The sequence below is a fragment of the Dermacentor variabilis genome, chromosome 3 (genome assembly GCF_050947875.1).
Source record: "Dermacentor variabilis isolate Ectoservices chromosome 3, ASM5094787v1, whole genome shotgun sequence".
Lineage (NCBI taxonomy): Eukaryota > Metazoa > Arthropoda > Arachnida > Ixodida > Ixodidae > Dermacentor > Dermacentor variabilis.
Window position 1 is genome coordinate 39,296,016 of NC_134570.1, and position 20,537 is coordinate 39,316,552.

Below are 20,537 nucleotides of genomic sequence, written 5' to 3' on the forward strand. Positions count from 1 at the left end.
ATTGGGTTACGGTTTCTAGAAAAGAATGTGCAAGCCGTTATCAGAAAATATGCATCTGACATTCGCGCTCTTGTCTCGCAAATTCTAACGGCAAGCCAGAATGTCGTGTGGCAGACCAAACCCGAGGTTCACTCGCAGCACAAGAATCTGAATATATTGTTCGAGCAGTGACACGGGCAGACGTCAGTGAACTCTACGTTGCGGTGTTGTTATCTTTATTTGTTTCATTCAAATATTTATTTATTTATCTTAGCATTATCATTTATTCCTTTATTTTTTCTGCAGCACGATACAGAGAAATGGCGTTACTGAGATACTCTTCAGCCCAATCACTCCACAGCTGCCCATGCATAACAGAACAGAACAGGATAAAATATATCAAATTATATCTTAGTGACTATGACCGTTTACGCACTGCCACAGTGCGGATGATGAGGAATTTGTTGCAGCGACGGCGTGGAGCAGTAGTCGAAGTGCCACGTACTTCTGATCGGACGCGATGCAGTTCCAGCCTGGATAATGCTGCACGTAATTTCTGCGAGGAAACAATATGCGCCGTTTCCCTGACACGGATCCACTTGACCGCAATCACCACGCGGTTCAGCAGTTGTCGTGCACCAACGCCAATTTGCACCTATTTCTTTTTTTTTTTCGCGGTCAATGCTTCGATTAGACAGCTTTCGTGCTGCGCTTGCCTTGACCGAAGCAAATCACTAATATTGTATTTAGGAAGAAGAAGAAGAAGTGTGTCTGTTCGGTCGCTGTCTTTGTGTGGTGCTCTAATTTTTATGGTTTTTTGGACGTTTACGGTTACCATTAACGTTACGTTACCGACGACGACTGACTAACAAGACTTCGGGCGAAGATTCAGCGACCCAGGCGCCTTACAGGTACGACGTTTCATTTTTGAGGACCTGGCTATTAACCTTTCACTACGGTGGTCGGAAGCAGAGAACATCGTCACGAGCCTTATTTCGTCCAAGTGTAGCAAGCCATATGAATGATGCTACAGGCCGTAATGAAAAGCCTGAGGCCTTGCAAGCGTCACAAAGCTTCATAAAGCCGGCACGTTTGGTTCTGAACAACTCGGAATCAACTTCGGTGAATTCAGGAATAATCATAATTTATGGCTGACGGCGAAGTCGAGACCAAGAAACCTCGCCTAGAAGACAGCAAATATGATGATACAACATCGAATTATGAGCTAAGTGATGAAGAAGAGATGGGTGAAGATGCACCATTTACTTTGGTCACGTACAAGAAAAAGCGAGCAGAAGGCATTCCAGTTGTCATTCGCCCAACAAGTGAAGGTACTACTTTTTGGCAAGTAAATCCACACCGAGTTTCTGCTGAAATAGTTTCCGCTTCGAAAGAAAAAGTACAGTCTTTCAGGACGAACAGAGATGGAAGTTTCAGTGTCAACGTTGCTTCCTCAGCATCCGCAAAACGCCTTTTGATGCTCTCAAGTGTGGGCGGCCTGGAAGTCAAGCCCTTCATCCGAGAGTCATACACGCGAAACGTTGGAAAAGTAAGACATGTGCCTCTGCAGTATACATACGAACAACTCCTAGACTTCTTGAAAGACGCAGGAGTTATATCGGCACGCAGACAGATAAGGTATTTCCGCCAAGAAGATGGAGCAGTAAAGTCACATCCACTTCACACGGTAATTCTGACTTTCAGAGACGATCGCCCTATTCCAGGAAGAATTTACCTGGGCTACACCAGTCATCCTGTCGAGGAATACCTAGGACCAACACTTCGCTGCTATAATTGCCAGAGATTTGGGTACATGTCGAAAACCTGCCGCAGCACACGCCGATGCAAAATCTGCTCAGAAGATCATGACCACAAGGAGTGCAAGTCACTTCTTCAACCTAAATGTGCGAACTGTGCGGGGAATCATGCCGCCTCCTTCTCAGGCTGCCCTCGGAACAAGGCAGCGGAAAAAATGCGTCGGCATGAACTTATCTATGGAAGATAACCGCGACGCAACGAACCCGCCCCAAACCTTGAGATCATCCAGTGCAAGATCACCCACAACAGCGGGCACCGGAACCACCACAGCAAAGAGAATCTACAAGCTATTCCTCCTCGAGAGAACAAACGACAGCGCAATCAAGAGGCCAGTCAAGAGGATCACAGTCAAGCGCCCAGTCTTATGCATCAGTGCTACGGAAACCCAGATGACAACAGGCAGAAAGTAATACACAAGACAGCTCCAATATTCGCACGCATTCTTCTCAGCGACCTTATGCACCTACCGCAGGAGTAACGCCAGCTAATAGCGAACATACCACCACATCGGTGACACGACTGATTTTGCCAATGCTTTTCGCAGCTCTTAAGGCAATCCTATCTGCTCTGCCGGAAACAAACAACCTATCAGGAGTGAAAGCCTTGTTGCCTCTGGAAGCACTATTGTGTCAACAATCCGGGCCGAAACTGCGGCAGGCGGTACATGAATAACCGCTACAAAAATGTCGCTATATTTCAGTGGAATGCCAACAGTCTTCGAAGAAAGTGTGCTGACTTTCGTAAACTGCTTGTGCAATACAACTTTCCGATACTTTGCATTCAAGAGGCAGGAATCAATGACGACTTTCGCCTCTCGAATTATGTGATATACAAGACTTCTCGTCAAGGTGCTGTTAGCAGAGTGCTCCTGTGCGTCAGAAAAGACCTACCATTTTATCAAATTCAGCCCAGTGACTCAGACTTCCCGGAATTCATCGCATGTAAAGTATCCTTTGGTAAGCTCTGCATAACAGTGATTAATCTATATCTACAACCTTCAAACCGGATTTCAGTAGAATCGCTAGTGGATATCCTCAAAATAGCTCATTCTAATGTATTTATATGTGGCGACTTCAATGCACACAACATCATCTGGGGCAGTGATCATTGTGATGCACGTGGTAACGTTATTGAGTGGGCCATAGATGAATGCAACTTGACTGTTTTAAACGATGGGTCGCCAACATTTCTTCGTGGGTATAACTATTCAAGCTGCATAGATCTAGACCCTGTGTTCACATGATCTAGTGAATGGTGTCGGATGGACAACAGATATAGAAACGCGCGGAAGTGACCATTTTCCCATCCTTGTAAATCACCCTAGCATGCACTATGATATCAGGCGTCACAGCAGACTAACCAACTGGCAAGCTTTCCGGTACCGCCTAACGGATCAAATTAATCAACATGCAACAGTGAAAAGATTTACAGAACTTTTGCAGGATAACATGAACATATGCACAAAGAAGGTCTCAATTCCAAAAGATTATGCTACAGTTGACGGAGAGTATGAACACCTAAGAGCCATCAGACGCCGATCCGAAAGAGCGTACTGACGCAGCGGAAATTTAGAAGCATACAGAAACACTCAGAAAATACAGAAAGTAATGCGCAGACGCATGGAAAATTGAGGCAAACGGCGCTGGCGCGATTTCTGCGGCACACTGTCTCCTCACACGTCTGTCCCACGAATTTTTCTAGTAATCCGTTCTTTAAGCGGACCTGTCACACATAGCTTCCCATTTCGTGCTCTCGCTGTAGCTCGGGACACGTGTGAGATAATAATCGCAGATGAATTTTGTGAGCTTATTTCCAGACCTGCTTTTTCATCGCAATGTACAGAATTTGATATTTCAGTAGTGTTAGCTAAATAGAAAATTACTGCTTGCTACTGGACCCAACATCCTCAATTAGATCATACTTTCACATTAAGCGAGCTTCAATGTGCAATTGCATCATGTCGCCAAAAGTCTGCTGCTGGGCCGGACGGCATTACGTACAATATGCTAAGAAACCCCGGACCGACAGGTACAAATGCTCTCTTAGACATATATAATAATTTATGGATAGAAGAAACTGTGCCCGACTCTTGGAAAGTCGCTCGAATCATACCAATTTTAAAACCGGGTAAGACGCCCTTGTGCCTTGAATCCTTCCGCCCAGTCAGCTTGACAAGTTGTTTATGCAAAGTAATGGAGAAAATGATTGACGCGCGACTTCAATGGTGGTGTAATCAAACGGATGTGTTGTCCAACTATTTAGTAGGTTTTAGGAAACATAGATACACAATGGATGCAATATTAGATATAGTAACCTGTGTGCAACACGAGCGTGCACGTGGAAACATGACGAAAGCAGTATTCCTAGACATCAAGAGGGCATTTGACACTGTTAGTCACGTTCACGTTCTGCTAAGTATGTTGGAACTTGGACTGTCTGGCAAGTCTTTGCGATGGATTTCAAAATTTTTATCAGGTCGCAAAATATTTGTTCAGACGGGCGAAGGAAAGAGTGCTGAAAGTGTTGTCAAACAGGGAGCACCACAGGGAAGCGTACTCAGCCCTTTCTTTTTAACTGCGTCATGGCTGATTTAGGAAGAAGGCTGCCATCACAGTTAAAGTTCTCATTGTATGCAGATGATGTGTGTATTTGGACATCTGGGTCTAATGCTCAACTACTTCAGATGGCATTGCAAGACGGCGTAAATATCATTAACCAATTTTTGACACAGAGAGGGATGGTTTTAGCACGCGTAAAAACAGCTGTATCGCCCTTCACTCGGAGGCAGTTAAAAAATTTCACCCTTAATCTGGAAGGACACCCTCTAATGATTGTCACGCAGCATCGATTTCTTGGCATAATACTTGATAGGCAGTTATCCTGGACACGCCACATAAAAAAAAAAACTCGAAAACGAGGTCAATGCCATAGTGACTGTACTTCGCAGACTCGCAGGCACATCGTGGGGTGGATCAGTATCGTCCATGCTGACTGTTTACAATGTATTATTACGACAAAAAATTGCGTATTCCGCGCCCATCTTACACGGACTTTCCCACACGTCAGAAGAGCGACTTCGAAGACGTTTAGCTAGAGGACTACGCATATGTCTAGGAGTTCCATGAGCGACTTCTAGCTCTCTTGTAATAGCTGAGGCTCGCCAATCACCATTTCCAGTTATGCGAACTACAGAAACATGCCGATATTATTTTCGTCTTCAAACTCAACATAAAAGTCACCCATTGGCTCTGGACATAAGGAAACGAGATAAAAGTTATGTTCACATAGAAATTCAAGGAAATCTTCACATATTGCCAAGACATAAATTTTGGAATTCAGACGTCGAATATCCTCCATGGCTGCTTGCACTTCCAAAAATCGAATTGTCAGTAGACGGGATATTCAGAAAAAGAGACATGTTCATTCAAGCTGCCCAACAGCTAGCACTTTGCCAGATATATATGAGGTATTCAGGATACACACACGTCTATACAGATAGCTCAAGTACATCAACCTCTTCAACTTCATCATTCATTACACCGTACCTCAGCAAACAAGAATCATTTAAGTTATCTCGTGCGACTTAGTCCACAACGGCTGAACTGTTCGCAATCCTATGTGCGATAAAATTTATATTGTCAGTAAGAGATGCGCAAAAATGAGTAATTTTCAGCGATTCACAGGCGGCTCTAACATCACTCTGCAGCACAAAAGGGAAACATTCAGTGATAGTATAATATACGAGACACTTTAAAACCTCACAAAGGCAAGCGCAGCGAAACATGCAATAGCATTTCAGTGGATACCAGGGCATTGTAACATTCCTGGCAACACAGCAGCCGATGAAGCAGCACGACAAGCACACCTCAAAGATGATGTGATTCCGCTCCCAACGTCGAAAAATGAGTTACGTTGCATTATAAGAACAACGTCTTTCAAAATGTGTAGAAACACTTGGTTTGACCAGAATTCCAAGAGCTCGGACTGATACCATATTGATCCGTTCATTGAATTCAAATTTTCATTATCATTAGACAGAACTATAGAAACCCTTATTCGTCGATTAAGGCTAGGCACTGCCTCCACAAAGCATTTCTTACACAGAATTGGCCATGCGGAAACCCCCGAATGTGATCGTGGATTTGTAGATGAAGATATATATCACCTCCTTCTAGATTGCCCACGTCACGACACACCAACATGCCGACTTCAATCAACCCTAATTAAATTACACCACAGACCTTTCAATTTAAAGAAACTTTTGGGTCCTTGGCCAACAACGTCTTTGCAGAAGAGCGCTTTAAGAGCACTAAATACTTTTCTTGAAGACAGCGGCATTGTTGGACGTTATTGACGCTTTTATTGTTCCTTTCATTTCATTGCCACTGTAATGTATTAGTGAATTATGTTATGTTAACTGTTTTGCTGTGACTATACGTGATAGTGCGTTTACACGGTGAATGTATCACCCGTTGACTAGAGAATGTATCATTAGGCGACAGTATCGTTTGTATTTTTGAGACTTTTATCTACATAACTGTGGAGACATTTACCTTGTATATTGTATGTAGCATGTGTTTATTATGTCATAGTCTTTCTGTGAAAGCGTTAATGCGTGATAAGTCCTGGTGTTCAGTGAAAAGATTATTTCATATGTAATCTTGAACCCCGTATGTTGTATGATGGAACCATTCAAGAGATAAGGAGTAGCCGGCGCCTTAAATTGTGCGTCGACGTCTCCATATATCATATCAATAAAAAAAATATTGTATTTAGCCGCGCTTCGAGAGTAAAGTGTAAATATAGCTGTCAAAGCCTGGTTTGGAAATGAATGGATCAAATTGCGAACGATAAAGCTGTTATACTTTCTGACCTCAAAAAAACAAACAAAGAAGACACTCATACATTACAGCTTGCCTCTTTGGCGAGCACACCGAAGTATTATTTTCTTTCTTTTTTTTACTTACTTTGATGGCACATGCCTTCCGGTATTGAATTTCATTGCACAAAACTTGGTATTCTGTTGGTGGTGTTAGGCCAGCAACACCGTTAAACCTCTTCATGATCGATTGGTGTGCCTCTGACTGGTGAAATGGAGCAACTTCCGTTTGCTCTGCCAATGGCTCGTAACACGGAAAAGAGTGCCATTTCGACCTTTCCTAATCAAAAGAAGTATCAACGTCGAACTACGCCAGTATTTCTAGTTTAACAGACCGAGATAGATACCTTGCAGTCAGATACCAACACCTGTCTTGCTTCGGTTTTCACTGTCGCGGTCCGCTATGTAGGGGCGTAATTTGTTGACACCGGCAGTGCTGAACTGCACTTTTCTCCGAGGCCGACGTTGGAGTAGTAAATTTACAATGAAGCAAAGTATAATACCAATAAAATGAAAAAGAAAAGTATGATAGCGTGAAGCGATGTTGAGAATGGAGATGGATGAACCGAATCCTGCGAGTTGGCGACAAAATGTGGCAGGAACGCGAGCGTGCTGCCCCTACACTACGCCCCCCCCCCCCCGCCCCACCTCCCCTCCGTGTACGAGGAAGATGTACTTCACCAGCGCCCGGAGTGTGTATTGCGCACGACACGCTACATACCCGATTTCGCAACGTCCGCTTCGTGCTTCGAGCGCCTGTTTGCGCAGTAAAAGTTTTGCATCGTTTGTTTGCACAGCTTGCAGAGTAAGAAAGCGTTGATGTCTAAATTCGGAAACGCTGGCGCAACTCAATGAGGGACGGAGACGTGAGCTGTGGCGGAGAATAAGGTTCTAAAAAAAAAAGGAAACAAGCACGAAATGAAAGGGGGCAGCAACGATGCGAAAAGCGAGGATATGAGACAGAAATGAACGTTACTCGTACGCCAGCGTCTTCCTTTCCGCGCAGTCAGAGAAAAGGGAAGCGCCGCCGTCCGTTTTTACCTCGCTCGCGTCAAAGAACATGCATTAGAGTTACTGTATTTGCTCACGTCGAGTAACTCCTTCACGTGTATAAGACACCAGCGCTCACCGCGAGAACGTGAACACATTCAAAGAGCGAACATAACTTCAGCTTCGGAGATATCGAAAACATGGCAGTAAAGTAGGTGCGCAGAAGGAAACTTCGTTCTCGCATCCACAAGGAAAGCATAAAGTAAGCGCAAAAATAGTCAGGCTCCGGATTCTCCGGAGCGAGCGCAAAGTGAACAGATCCTGTTTATTCTGAGCTCTTAATGGATCGCGCTAAATATCTGTCGGCGGCGGCACCCGATCGATTGCTTTAGAGATTCTTCATCAGCGCGTGTTTTACCCTGCGGTCATCCCTCTGTTTACGGCTTACCTAATTGCCTGGCTGTACTGAGATTAAATCACTTAATTCCACGGCAGAGAACCATGCGACAAAGATGGCTAACTCGCATGTTTTGCGAAAGTTGCTAGACGCAGAGTAGAGAATACAAAGAAGACAAAGATGAATTCTTGCATCAAATCTCTCGCTGACCACGCTGATGGCGCTTTCGAAGGCGTGCTTTCGCTTACTCGTTAATGAAGCCGTTCAGAGGCTGCACTCAAGATTACAGAGAGGTTTGGGCTGCGCTCAATATGGCAACACTACGCTCAATGGCGGCCAAAATCATGCGCCTCTAGCTGACGCGTAAGAACATAAATGATGAGAAGACGACATGAAATATAACTTGGTAAAGAAATATCCGTTTAGCAACCTTCTTGAAGGATGGTTAAGTGCAAGATTTCGTCTCCATCTCAAGGACACTGGTGATCAATGCCCTTAAAGGGCGGTAAGAGGGGAAACTTGACCAGGAAAATTTGGATTACTGCAGTTAGGTTTCCAGGTGTGTGTTGCCGTAAACCCGCGTTTCACTCGCCCGTTCAATTTCAACCTCTTCGTTGGCAGTGCAGTGCATTCACCATTATGAGACACGACTGTCGTCGCGACGTTTTTTAGCTCTCCTTTATCTGCCCATGCAGGAACGACTCGAATCCTTTATAAAAGCCCCATGCCACGGGTCACCATCATCCTACGCTTTCTATCCTGTAATCAGCAATAGATTTAAGGAAGTAAAAAAAAATACCAGTCTTATTTGCTGCACGCCATTATTCCTCATAGACTTTACATTCGTACATATCAGACCAACAGGAGTTAAATAAACACTGCGCGACGAAAATCAATAGCTTCTGCTTTCTGTGCCGAAGAGCAGAAAGAGAAACAAGTCCGGCGAGCCGCGTAACAAAAGGCATTTGCTTTCGTCGTCGCCGGGAGAACAGGCGAGTATGTAAAAATGTACATACATAATCTATCTACCCCGAAGGCAGGCTGAAGGCAAAACTTTCGTTCCTTTCTTTTTCTTTTCGTGCCACCATAGCAGGAGGAACGAGTGATTACCGACGAAAAGCAAACAAATGCGAACGATAATGAACATTAATGACACCCTTCGCACCACGCGACAGTAACAATATTGTGTGACTCTTTATATAGAACTCTAGTAATACTTGTCTTGACGCCAGGCGGACGTCTAACGAATAGAATTTGACGCACGAAGGCTTAGCCTCCGGGATAATTATGAGCGTTTGCTCTCATTTTACTGGCCTGGAACATTCGCGCTTGGTACTTTTACTCGAGGCAACATAATGCACGCGAAATTGATGGAAGCAAGAATAAAAAATACAACAAGCTGAGCAAAAATAAAAGAATAAACGCAAACGTGGTGTTTCCAAGGTTTAACTATAAGAGTCAACTATGTTTATTTCTATCAGAAGTTTCCAAAAAAAGCTCTTTAGGCCTGTATATGTAGTTACACGTAGCTTTATTTATTATTTTATGATATTTAGGAGATGTTCTCGCCTTTCTCGACATAGGGATTTAAAAAAAAAGAATAAATCAGAGTAAAAAAATAATGAAATCACAATAACACAAATATCAGTCACATAAGTACACTAATGCTACATTCAAACTGAAAGTCAACTCAGAAACACAGCGACAGAAAGTCCAGTCACATAGGTGCACTAAAGGAAACACAAAGTCCGGTCACATGACTAGACTAAAATCAGGGCACGGATTAGATTTATATCAAGGTACATAAAACCAGGAATTGAATTGACCAAAGTCAGGCAAAAAAACGACAACAATAGAATGCGCTTATCACATTTAAACAGTCTCCTGAATAGTTTCCGAGAATATTGTTCTCATCTAGAAATATTTGAAGGGCCAGTAACGCTAGTCTTTGCAATGAGTATATATGTTGGCCATGCACCGAAGATCTTCCTGAGGCTCAAGAGCCTGCGGTCTAATGCCACTAGATCACGTGCTAAGCGTTGTCTTTGTGTGTCATGTCGTGGACTTTCTACCAGAATATGCTGTACAACCTCGTCCGCGTGGCCACAAATGCATTTCGGACTATTAGCTCTCGAAATTTTATGTAGAAAGTGTTTTGAGTACGCGGTACCGAGCCGCCGACGGTGAAAGAGTATTTCAAAGGCTCTGTTTGTATCTAATGTGGACGATATTTTAAATTGAAGCGATGGGTCAATGTGAAATAAATGTGAAGATTTCGAGTTCTGATCAAACCACGTCGCTTTGCAACCACGGGCTGAGATCTGTCTTAATATGCGCCGCAATTTGCCTTGCGTTAGAAGGAGGCCATATGGGGCGTTAATGCGCTTGTCCGGCTGCCTTGTCCGCTGCAACACTTATCTCCCCCGTCCGGTCTCTGTCTTTTTATCCCCCTTCACCCTTCCCCCTGTGCAGGACAGCCAACCGGAACTGCCTCTGGTTAACCTCCCTGCCTTTCTATGCATCCTTTTCTCTCTCTCGCTTTCTCTCTCTCTCCAGGGATATTACAGTGCCCAGGTATCCACTGTAACATTAGTGTGCGATTTTCTTCACTTGCTTTTTTTTAGTTTTTTTAGTGATTCGTAAACTAACGCCATGTTCTGTGTTTTGCTGATGTCACCATGAAGTGAAGACAAAGCTGCCTGCGAGTTACAAAGGATGACCCAGTGTTTCCCTCTTTGCATTGCATTTGTTTATCGTAACAAAGACAATATTGCAAAAAGCTCTGCTGTTCTTGATGAGGTCATGTGACGCAGTTTAAACGTCTGTATTTGTTTCCATTTTGGAATGACAAAGGTAACTGTAGAAGAATTTGTTTCGCAAGAATCATCTGTATGCGCTTGAATTTCGCAAGGGCATCGGAAGTATATCTGGTATAACGCTAGTTGTTGTGCTGCTAGCACAAACATATCTCCTTTGCGAATAATGCCTTCAACCGAAAGTTGAATTCTTGGAGAGACGAGTCACCATGGAGGGTACGTAGGAGATATCTGAGAAGCAAGAGTCGTGATGTGGTAGTAGATTTTTGTGCGCCTGAATCACGGAATTGATGTTATCCCTGTCTCCCTCAATAAGTGCACCTGCTAGCGGGTGCCTTTTGTGCTGCACTCAAACGCGAGAGTAGTGCCGGCAGGTTTCAACCGTCCTCATAATAGGGAATGGAGGATGACGTGCCTCTGCAATTGCTGAGGAACTTGAGGTTGCTCGAGGAACGCCTAAGCATACTCTAAGGCTCCTCTACTCCGTTCCATACATCGCAGTCAACTCTGTGGAAGCTACGCGAGAAGATCGCTCAGGAAAAGTTAAAACTCCACGCGTGCCGCCTATGCTTCGCTGTGCGCAACAGCGTTCGCTCGCAAAACGCGAGAAGAACAACAAAACTAAAAATGTTCTAAAACAACGCATTAGCAGCCGCATACCACTGTGTGTTTGTTTCTAAGGTTTAAAAATTGTTTCATTCACTACTGTACCGACGTGGGAGCGGCCCGCATCAGTCCCAGACTGATTCCTCAGGACCTAAATAAAGTTCTTCATACCATACCATACTATTGAGCCTATATAAAGTCATTTGCGCACAATTGCGGTCAAAAAACGTCGAACTATCTCCAAATGCGAGCGAAGCCGCTGCAAGAAGTCTCTCTTGCCTCCACAGTGTTGACTGCTATGCAGGGAACGGAGTATAGCTATTAATCGCTGTAGCCTTGTTTTTCTTTGGACGAAGCTTAACAATTAACCTGTCGCTGTGGATTTGATGCTGTAATATGCGCATTGAAACTGCGAACCACTGAGAGCAGGCCAAAACGCTAACCTATTCGAAATAGTCTTGCGACCCCGCGCACCATGGTATTACGCCTAAGTTGTAGTCCCCGTCAAAGACTTCTGATTATGGGCTTCCATTCTGACCAGTGCTAACGAGCACATTCAAGGTGCGGCTGTTAACTAGGTCAAGTTTCGATTTGACCATTATGGGCTGTGCGACTCGCTACAGACGGCTCTTATTGTACTCTGAGCACGTTCTTGCCACTTTATACGATGTATTTAGCTTAATGTTGAAATTAATAAAAAATTATTTTTTATTTGTTCGTTCATACGTGGCACGGTTGAGAGCACTGTGATCGCGGCATGCACGCGGGTATTTCACGTGCTTTCTTTTTATGTTTCGTGGGCTTTGCTCAGGACGCAGGAAAAGTTATTACGTAATAAGCGGTAAGTTACGAGCTGCTGCATAAGATCGAAGTTTCTCCCTAAAGTTAATGCTTGCAAAGTTGGCTATTTATACTTGAATAACTATGCAGTTAAGCAGAATACAATGGAACAGTCTGGCTTTCTCTTTACAATAGCCAACAACATGTATTTCGTCGCGTCCACCTAGAGTGCTTCGGCATACTTTTAAATCTTGGCTACTGTTAGCTAGAACATCTCGCATAGCATTCGACGATAGGCGCTAGTTAAGTAGGGATCAAACGGTGTCGGGTTAAAGTAAAGCAGAAAGGGTTAAATGTTGATTGGAAGTAGTCCACCAGTTACTCGCTTTCCCTAGCGGCTTAATTACAAGTTCGCCTAAAGGAATAAATGATTGAGAGGGAAAGGACGTAGGAAACAACAATGAACGCCAGCCGCTGTGCAAGAAGTAACAAGAAGATGATTCTTCTAACAAATACGTATTAAAAAGAACTTGCACTCCCCGTGGGTCGTGGCGCCGCATGCCAGAAATACTCAGAAAACGCGATACTTTTATTACTTCTCCGATGATATTTATCGTCCGCATCGCAAGACCGATGCCAGCTGACAGCTTTCTTTCTTTCTTTCTTTCTTTCTTTCTTTCTTTCTTTCTTTCTTTCTTTCTTTCTTTCCTTATTTATTTATTTATTCATTTATTTATTTTAGGCTTAGTTTATTTGCGCACCCAAAGATTAATATTTACCGGGGGGAACTGAATGAACTACGCTTGCGGGCACGTACTATGCAAGGAAAGTTTCTGCCAACAGCTCTGCTTCAATCTTTCAGGCTTTTTCCTTCAGGCGAATATTGTACTTATTAATATCTCTTAATGGAACCCGTGAGCAGGACGGCGCAAAGTGACAGCGGCTACGCGGCAAAACAAAGTGAAAAAGAATCGATAAATAAAGGACGAACATAACAAAGTAAAACCGGGCAGCAAGCGAAGATCGATGTCAGCTGCTTCAAATTAAGAGGGTGAACTTCGTTGTCTTGTCTTTGCTTTGGCGCTGATCGCAAGGGACAGGAACTTCCTTTTTCTTACTCACTGCTGCCGACATTGTCCCTAGACTGTTTACAGCGAAAGTCCTTCCACAATTAACTAGAGAGAGGTAGAGGTATTTTATTCTTCGGAGATACAAAGACAAAAGAAAGTAAACGAAAAATGAGAACCTTCATATTATATAGGCTGCGGCCACTCTACCGCAGCAAATAATAGATGGCACTCAGAAAGAAAAAATGGAGGACAGAGAGACCTCAGAAATTAGTTGCCGAGAGCATGTTTTTTTTTTTTTTTTCTCCCAAACTCAAACTTTTCGAAGGAAAACAAGTTACGCATTAAAAGAATTGAGAATTCCGCTTTTTCTCAATCGGTTTTCGGCAGATGGTTACATTAAGACAGCGTGTACGGTAAAACGTTTCTCAGGTACATTTTTGTGTGAGTACGGGAATCTTGCCTAGCGATAACTTCAGGAACTTCACATCTTGTCATAGTTTTTGTGTGCTGAATGCCATGTTTACCGCTGCAAACACCACTGGCTGTCCCAATAGACATCATTGCTCGTACAACCTTTCGCATGCCGTGTCGTTCCTATTTTCTATTCTGTGCCGCTCACCTCCTCACGCCTATGTTCCTGCCGTTTGTGCTAAACTACTCAGCGTTCCCATACACAAACACGTGTAGTGCATTCTTCCCCCTGCATTTGTTTGGCCGCCTTTTTCGGCCGCAGACACGTCTTTTAGATTTAGGAACTGCGCGAAATCATTCGCTTGTAGACGATCGTCTGGAACGTCGCCCGGCTCTCCCACCGGGCCCATAGGTGGGACAGCCGACCCGATCGTATACAATCAAGCAACGTTTCTTCTACGGGCACGGGCATGCGCCTCGAAACGCCGATGCCATTTCTCTGCGCTCGTGACTCCGGGCCGGGAAACGTGACTCCGCAAGCGGGTTCGTATACCGTTCCCTACTTTCGGACACGGAGCCAATGCATCGGAGGCTGAGGACTTCGCGTCGGCTTCCTTCAATAGGGCGCCACGTCCACTGCGCCTGCAGCTGCAATCAGAGGCTATCAGCGGTGCCTCCGCGTCCTTCAATACAGCCGGGCTTCCTTCCCGCCGAACGCCTTTCTGCGGAGCCGTGCGCGAGAGGCTTTATTTTTCTTTGTCCCGCCATCCCGAAACGAAGTCGCTGCGCCAGAGACCTTTCTTTTTTCTTTTCTTTTCCTCCGTGAAGAAGCGTGGTCTGCTATCCCATTCTGTATATCCGACGAGGGAAAAGGAGGAAAGGACTGCTGGAAAAAGAGTCTTAAAGCGCTCTCCCCAGAAACTGAATCCTATCGCAAGCACATTGGCTTAACGCTTTGTGCCGCACCAGCGACATTTCTCCGCGCTCTTGTACGGCCGTATCAGTGCCCCCCCCCCCCCCCTGAACGGTTTCAATTGGTCGGCGACGCAGTAGGGGCAGGATTTACGATATGGACACACCGCACAAATGTACGACTTTCTGCGTTTCATTAGCTTTGTTCGTTTCTTTTTTTTTCTTTTTGTTTTATGAAGTCAAAGTCGTCTTAAAAGGTCCATTTGATCTTCTTATCAATGCCTTTTCCTATTTTTCTTTTCTACTCGTCTATCACTCTACGGTGTTTAAACACCTACCTGACGTACGATAGCCTCGCTTGCTTTTGCGAATATTTCTGCGGGGTTACCTTCGCTACAGTTCCTTAATATCTAAACTGGGCTATGATTCAATTCGCGATGCCGCGGAACAGCGAGTTGGTCCTTGATGACGTTGATCTGAATCGGTAAGCAGGTGCGCTGATCACGTGACTGAACGCGTTGTAGCTGCTATGTTTCGGAGCTTCAGCGTGTTCAATGATATGGAATCAAGTTCCTTAACAAAATGACTTCAGGTTTCTGCTCGAAAATCAACAGCTTCAGTATACCGAGCGATGCTGCTCCATGAGGCTCTCGGGGGGGGGGGGGGGGGGGTATTGAGTTCCGATGTCGCAAGCGCAAAGCCGCGGGTTCGTTTCCTATCCACGTACTCACATTGAGGTGCACATTCAATGTTTCCAAATGGCGAAAACCGCAGTCTTTTCTCCCGGCTTCTCCCAAAGGCCTCAGTGTGACTTTAGGACGGTATAAAGCTCGTGAATTATTAATATCGTTGGCGCGGCGAGGCTCGGATTTGCGGCGCTGCGCAATACAGGAAGAAATTCGCTGCTATAGGCACGGCTGCAGGCAGAGAAGCCAAATAACGCCTCACGAAACCTGAGGCAGCAAAGAAAAAAAAAAAGAAACATCGCTCGGGGATAGCCCGGTGTGTTTTCGAAAAGTGAGACAGACAGACTTGTAGTTCAGGGTGTGTTACCGAAAGTGGGGCTGGCACAATATGGCGCTTTTGTGGCGGCATGCCAAGAAAACAGCTAAAAAAGTATGTATTTCTATACTCCGTGACAATCCTGTTTTCGATTGGAACATTTTTGTCAGTTGCGCTTAAATATTTGTCGAATTTCGCGCATGTCGAAGCAGCAACGGCGTTCCATAGTCGGCGGCCACCTCAGAATACTGCGGCAAATGCACCACTGTTCAACCCGAAAAATTTACCCGCCGCGATAAAGCTCGGTGAACATGGTGTTAGTCTGCTTGGCTCGATGTCGCAGGTTCGATTCCGACCGAAGCAACCGCCTTTCGACGAAGGCGAAATGAAAAAATAAATAAAAAAACGCCAATGCATGTGCTCAAATTTAGCTGCAGGTTAAAGAACCCCAGGTGGTCAAAATTAATCCGAATCCTTGCACTACGGCATGCCTCATGGTCAGATTGTGGCTTTGACGCGCAAAACCACAGAACTAAAGTAATCTTTAACTCGCAACAAGTTCCTTAGATGCATCAAGATGGACAAGTGGCTAGTATTCCGCATGGTATGGCCGATGGCGCTCTTTGGCCGGTGTATCCCTTGCGCCATAAGACACTATTAATCATCAAGTGGCTAGTTGGTTGACATCCATCTCAAGTTGGTCGGCATTCTTCGTTCATACTGTGGTCGTTATTAATTCGGCGCGCGTTAAAATGTTCTGAAATTGTGTAGCTGCCGTAGGCCAATTGAATTCGCTCGCTCCAGTGAGAAACACGGGGTGAGCGAATGTTTATCACTTCAGTAATTATCGACGCCTTTCGGGAATTACGTTCTGCAGCGCGGATACACAGAGAGAAGATGCAGTGTGGTTCTGCGGGTGCAGCTGTTACTGAATTCATGTATAGGTTGTTGCCGACTACAGTATAAGAGCGTGCGTATTGAAATTCGCGACGGTAAGATTTGCCTAACATTCACGACATGGTTAATGAAGCTTGAACCGCCAGGACTAACTAGCGGGGTAAAAAAAAATTAGCCACAAGCAATAAATAGCACGCACGAGAGCCCGCGGTGAATAGTTGGTATTCCGTGTCGCCACTGTCTCTCGTGGTTATTTGCATGGAAACCTGTCTACCGATAAAGTGAACATTTCGTTGAAAGTACCGCGCTGCGTGTGTGCCTCCCTCCTGCCTCTCTTCATCTTCGTTTGGATCGCGTGCTGCTTCCCTCTAACGACCGCCGTTGCGTTTCCGAGAACCAGTCGTTTGAACACAGAGATAAAGCAACTGCCTTTGCATAACTACGCTGTGCACACAAAATTGGATGGACAGCCAAGTTGCGGCAACGCGTCGGAGCAAAGATCACGTTCCAGTCTGGAACCGCCCTATATAGGGCATATACGCCAGCGCACTCGACCGAAACACGAGACTCCTCGCGTTTTCGTCATACACGCTTTCCCGATAGATAGGGACCGAGACATGTACACGTGTTCGGAAGGATCCGGACGCGCTCAGACGTTAGCCGATGAATGCGGCGGCTTTAATACGTTCAAGATACGTATACATGGACCTCGCACACTGTGCGTTACTATAGCAACGAGTTTGGCAAATCGCTGTTTCCCCATTTACGCTATAGTTGAGATGGCGTCCATATGGAGCTTAAAGTTTCTTAAGATGAAACTAACACTCGCTAAGAAGAATGACAATAAAGGTGGAGAGCCGACGATTTGAATTGTGCAATTCTATAAGGTTCGCGCCGGTTCGGGCAACTTCACGGAGGGGAAAATTTACCATCGACGTATTCGTAACAACTCGTTTTTCAACTATATATACGCAGCTTTCTTGCTGATGAGCCCGTCTCTAGCAGCCTTTGAAAATAATCGCGTGTGAAACGACACTTTAAAAAAATTATAGAGCGCATGAAACTTCTACACAGAGAAGTAATGGGAGAAGCTAGGGACGTGTGTACATGACAAACCAAATAAATATTTTGCGGGCGTATAGGGAATGTAATGATCTACAAGAGTATTTTATGGCGCTAAGTGTGAAATTGAAATCAATTATTCCCAAGGAAAACCTGCAAAGTGAGCTCTTTCACTTTATGTCAATACATCAAGCGAATAGTGCCCCAAAGAATTTTCGTACGTGAGCCTTTGGCCGTCAAGTCTCGTGCAGACAGCGCTGTCGACGACGCTGGAGAAATTGCACGGCCCGTGAAGAGTGCCGCTGGCGACGTAGACAGAGTCGTTTCAAATCGAATACCGCGTTCGTTTCTGAGATTAACGCAGGCACCCACACGCGCCGTAGACGAATGCGGTCTTGCGCAATGTTTACAAGGAGTGCGCCGGAGCTGCGTTCAGACTACATTCCTGATGGACCTATCGCAGCCTAAAGCGCTAGAGAAATGCATGTTGATCAGCTCACATGTTAATGACGTCAACCAGATATATTCGCATCGCAAAGGTTCAAGAGACAACACAGCAAAAAAATCGACAGCCCAAGCGCCTCCTCCCATCTATAGCATGCGAAACAGCGCTCGCATGACACAAAAAAAAGAAAGCCAAAGAACATAGTAAATGTTCTTAGTGAAAGTAGTGAAATAGCATTAACACACCCATAAACAACAGAACTGCAGTAAAATTTATGCAATAAGGTAAATTCGTGGCGAAGGATGCTACTGCAATTACGGAAACGTATACGACATACAAAAAGGAAACGAGAAACAGATTGCACATAAAAGTGCGTAGCGCATTCCATTGCATTTTCTACTCGCACATAAGGTAACAAACCGTCAAGAGTTGCACAGTCTGGCATAGCACCTTTCGCGCCACGTTTTGCGCAACCACTATTTCTTAGGACGTGAAAGCAAAATCACGTGGCTAAGAAAACTGTCAGCACTCGTGCTGTAGTGCTCGTTATGAGTCGTGCACCTCCCAGGACTCATTCAGGATTTTACCAATTTAGAACAAAATCAGCATGCATTACCTAAACACGGATGGACGATAACTCATCACAGAAAAGCAATGTATGTCAAGTCGACAAAAATGAAAAAAAGAAACCCTATATCGTTTATTGAAACTGCATTAGTTGAAACTCTGGTTAGCGGGCGCAAATTGGTCATCATTCGCGTTGCTGATCTGTAAAGAGAGAGAGAGAGAGAGAGAGCCAAGACAGGCAGGTTAACCAGAAGCACGTCTCCGGTTTGCTACTGTGTATGTGGCAAACAATGATTAGAGAAACTGTATGGCAGTAACGACCGAAATGGAAACCGTGCTACGGACCAGGCATCCAAAGCAACAAGTCTCGAAAGCATGCTAATAAGTGAACTGCCGTCATTCTCGCGTTATCGGTCAACCCGACCGGACGCGGGCACATACACGAAGGTTAACTCGTCTAGACAAACGAGCCTCTTCACGCCCTTGCCTGCGTACACGCGGGTTTCTGTTACAGACATCGCTAGAGCTACGTCCCAAGTCGCCCGTCACTCACCCAAGACGCACGTGGGCACCGGTTCCGTGACTTCCTCGCGATTCTCGATGAGTCGCTCCATGATGGTCGAGGTAGGGCAATGCTGCAGTTCCGCTGACAGGCGGCTGCACAGCACCGAGTGTTTTACTGCTCGTAACTCGTAACACTCGTAACAGCGCCGCCCTGGAGTGTGCGCTCACAGCGTCCGCGCCCCGTGCGTGTGTAGGCCGAGCGCGCCGGCCACTCTCGCTGCCGGCCTGGTGCCGTTATGCCCTGCCGATCATCCGCGCCAGCAGAACACCTCGACGCGGGAGCCTTCCCCCCCGTCACCCCCCGCCGCAGCTCTCGGCTCGCGTTTCGGTCGCGGCCGCTTGTTTCGATGGCGGCGCCACCTACCACCTCCGCAGGCTGCCGCCACCTGGCGGCGGCGCGACGTCAAAAAGCGAGACGAGAGAAAAACAGCGAAGCTTTCACTGATCGCCCTACGAGCCTGCGACGGCGCGTGAGACGGCGAATTGAGAGAGGCTCCCTGCCTCTCTCGATCCGCCTCCACGGAAGCCTCGTTCCTCCAGGAGCAGAGAGGCTCGAGATCAGCGCGCTATGGGAACGGGTCTCCAAGGGAAAAGGGCGAGTTTGTACGGTCAGCAAAGAATAAGTGACCAAACGTCTCTGATTTAGTGTTGCTGTAACCACCGTGAACAGTCTGGCATTTGCATCCAATTATAGGGTGCGTCAGGGAAAGACACGTATTTGCCGAGGATTAGGCGATTTCACCATTGTAGGATACTGCGTAACAGGGCCACACAGGGACAAGTTCGGAAGCCGATATCGTAATATGTAGACACCGCATGCATTGCAAAACCTCATCGCTTCGAATTCTCTAGGACCCGTAATAAAAGTCCCGCCATTTACTTCCACATGAGCGCTTATGAAATTGTCAGCACAACTTTCTTTCTTTTTCTGCCTCCCCGCCCCTTCCTTTTTCTGCCTTCTTTCTTATGCACCCTGTGGCATATGTGCCGCCTTCGACAAGGCGCTTTTGCCTTTTGTCCCGAACAATACCGTCAACAACAATGTCCCGCGAATAATGTACTACACGGCATTCGTTCATGCGCGTTGTGCGCGCGTGTCATTGTTTGTCTGTGCGTGTGCTCATGCGTGCGCGCGCACTTTCATTTCCCGGCCATGCGAAGCAGTTCCCTACGCGTGCTGCACACAGAGCTTGATTGCCAGGGTCTCTTTCTCTCCCCCAAAACAAACTGCTCGACAACTCAAGCTGCGAATAAAGCTATAAATTGTTTTCTTCGTCATTTACTGCTTCACACTTGAGAGCAAGTCAGGAAGTCGCTACGATGAACTTCGAAGTCTCGGTTT

At 45.6% G+C, this 20,537-nt stretch overlaps 1 protein-coding gene across 1 annotated transcript in view; it reads right to left on the bottom strand.

The window, feature by feature from the left end:
- LOC142575439 (carotenoid-cleaving dioxygenase, mitochondrial-like) overlaps positions 1-19,309 on the bottom strand; it is a 116,123-nt gene extending 96,814 nt beyond the window's left edge. The window contains exon 1 of the mRNA XM_075684815.1: positions 19,185-19,309. Within this exon, the coding sequence (XP_075540930.1) occupies positions 19,185-19,245 (61 nt within the window). The 5' untranslated portion in view covers positions 19,246-19,309. The remainder of the gene's footprint in view (positions 1-19,184) is intronic.
- Positions 19,310-20,537: the final 1,228 nt, after the last annotated feature.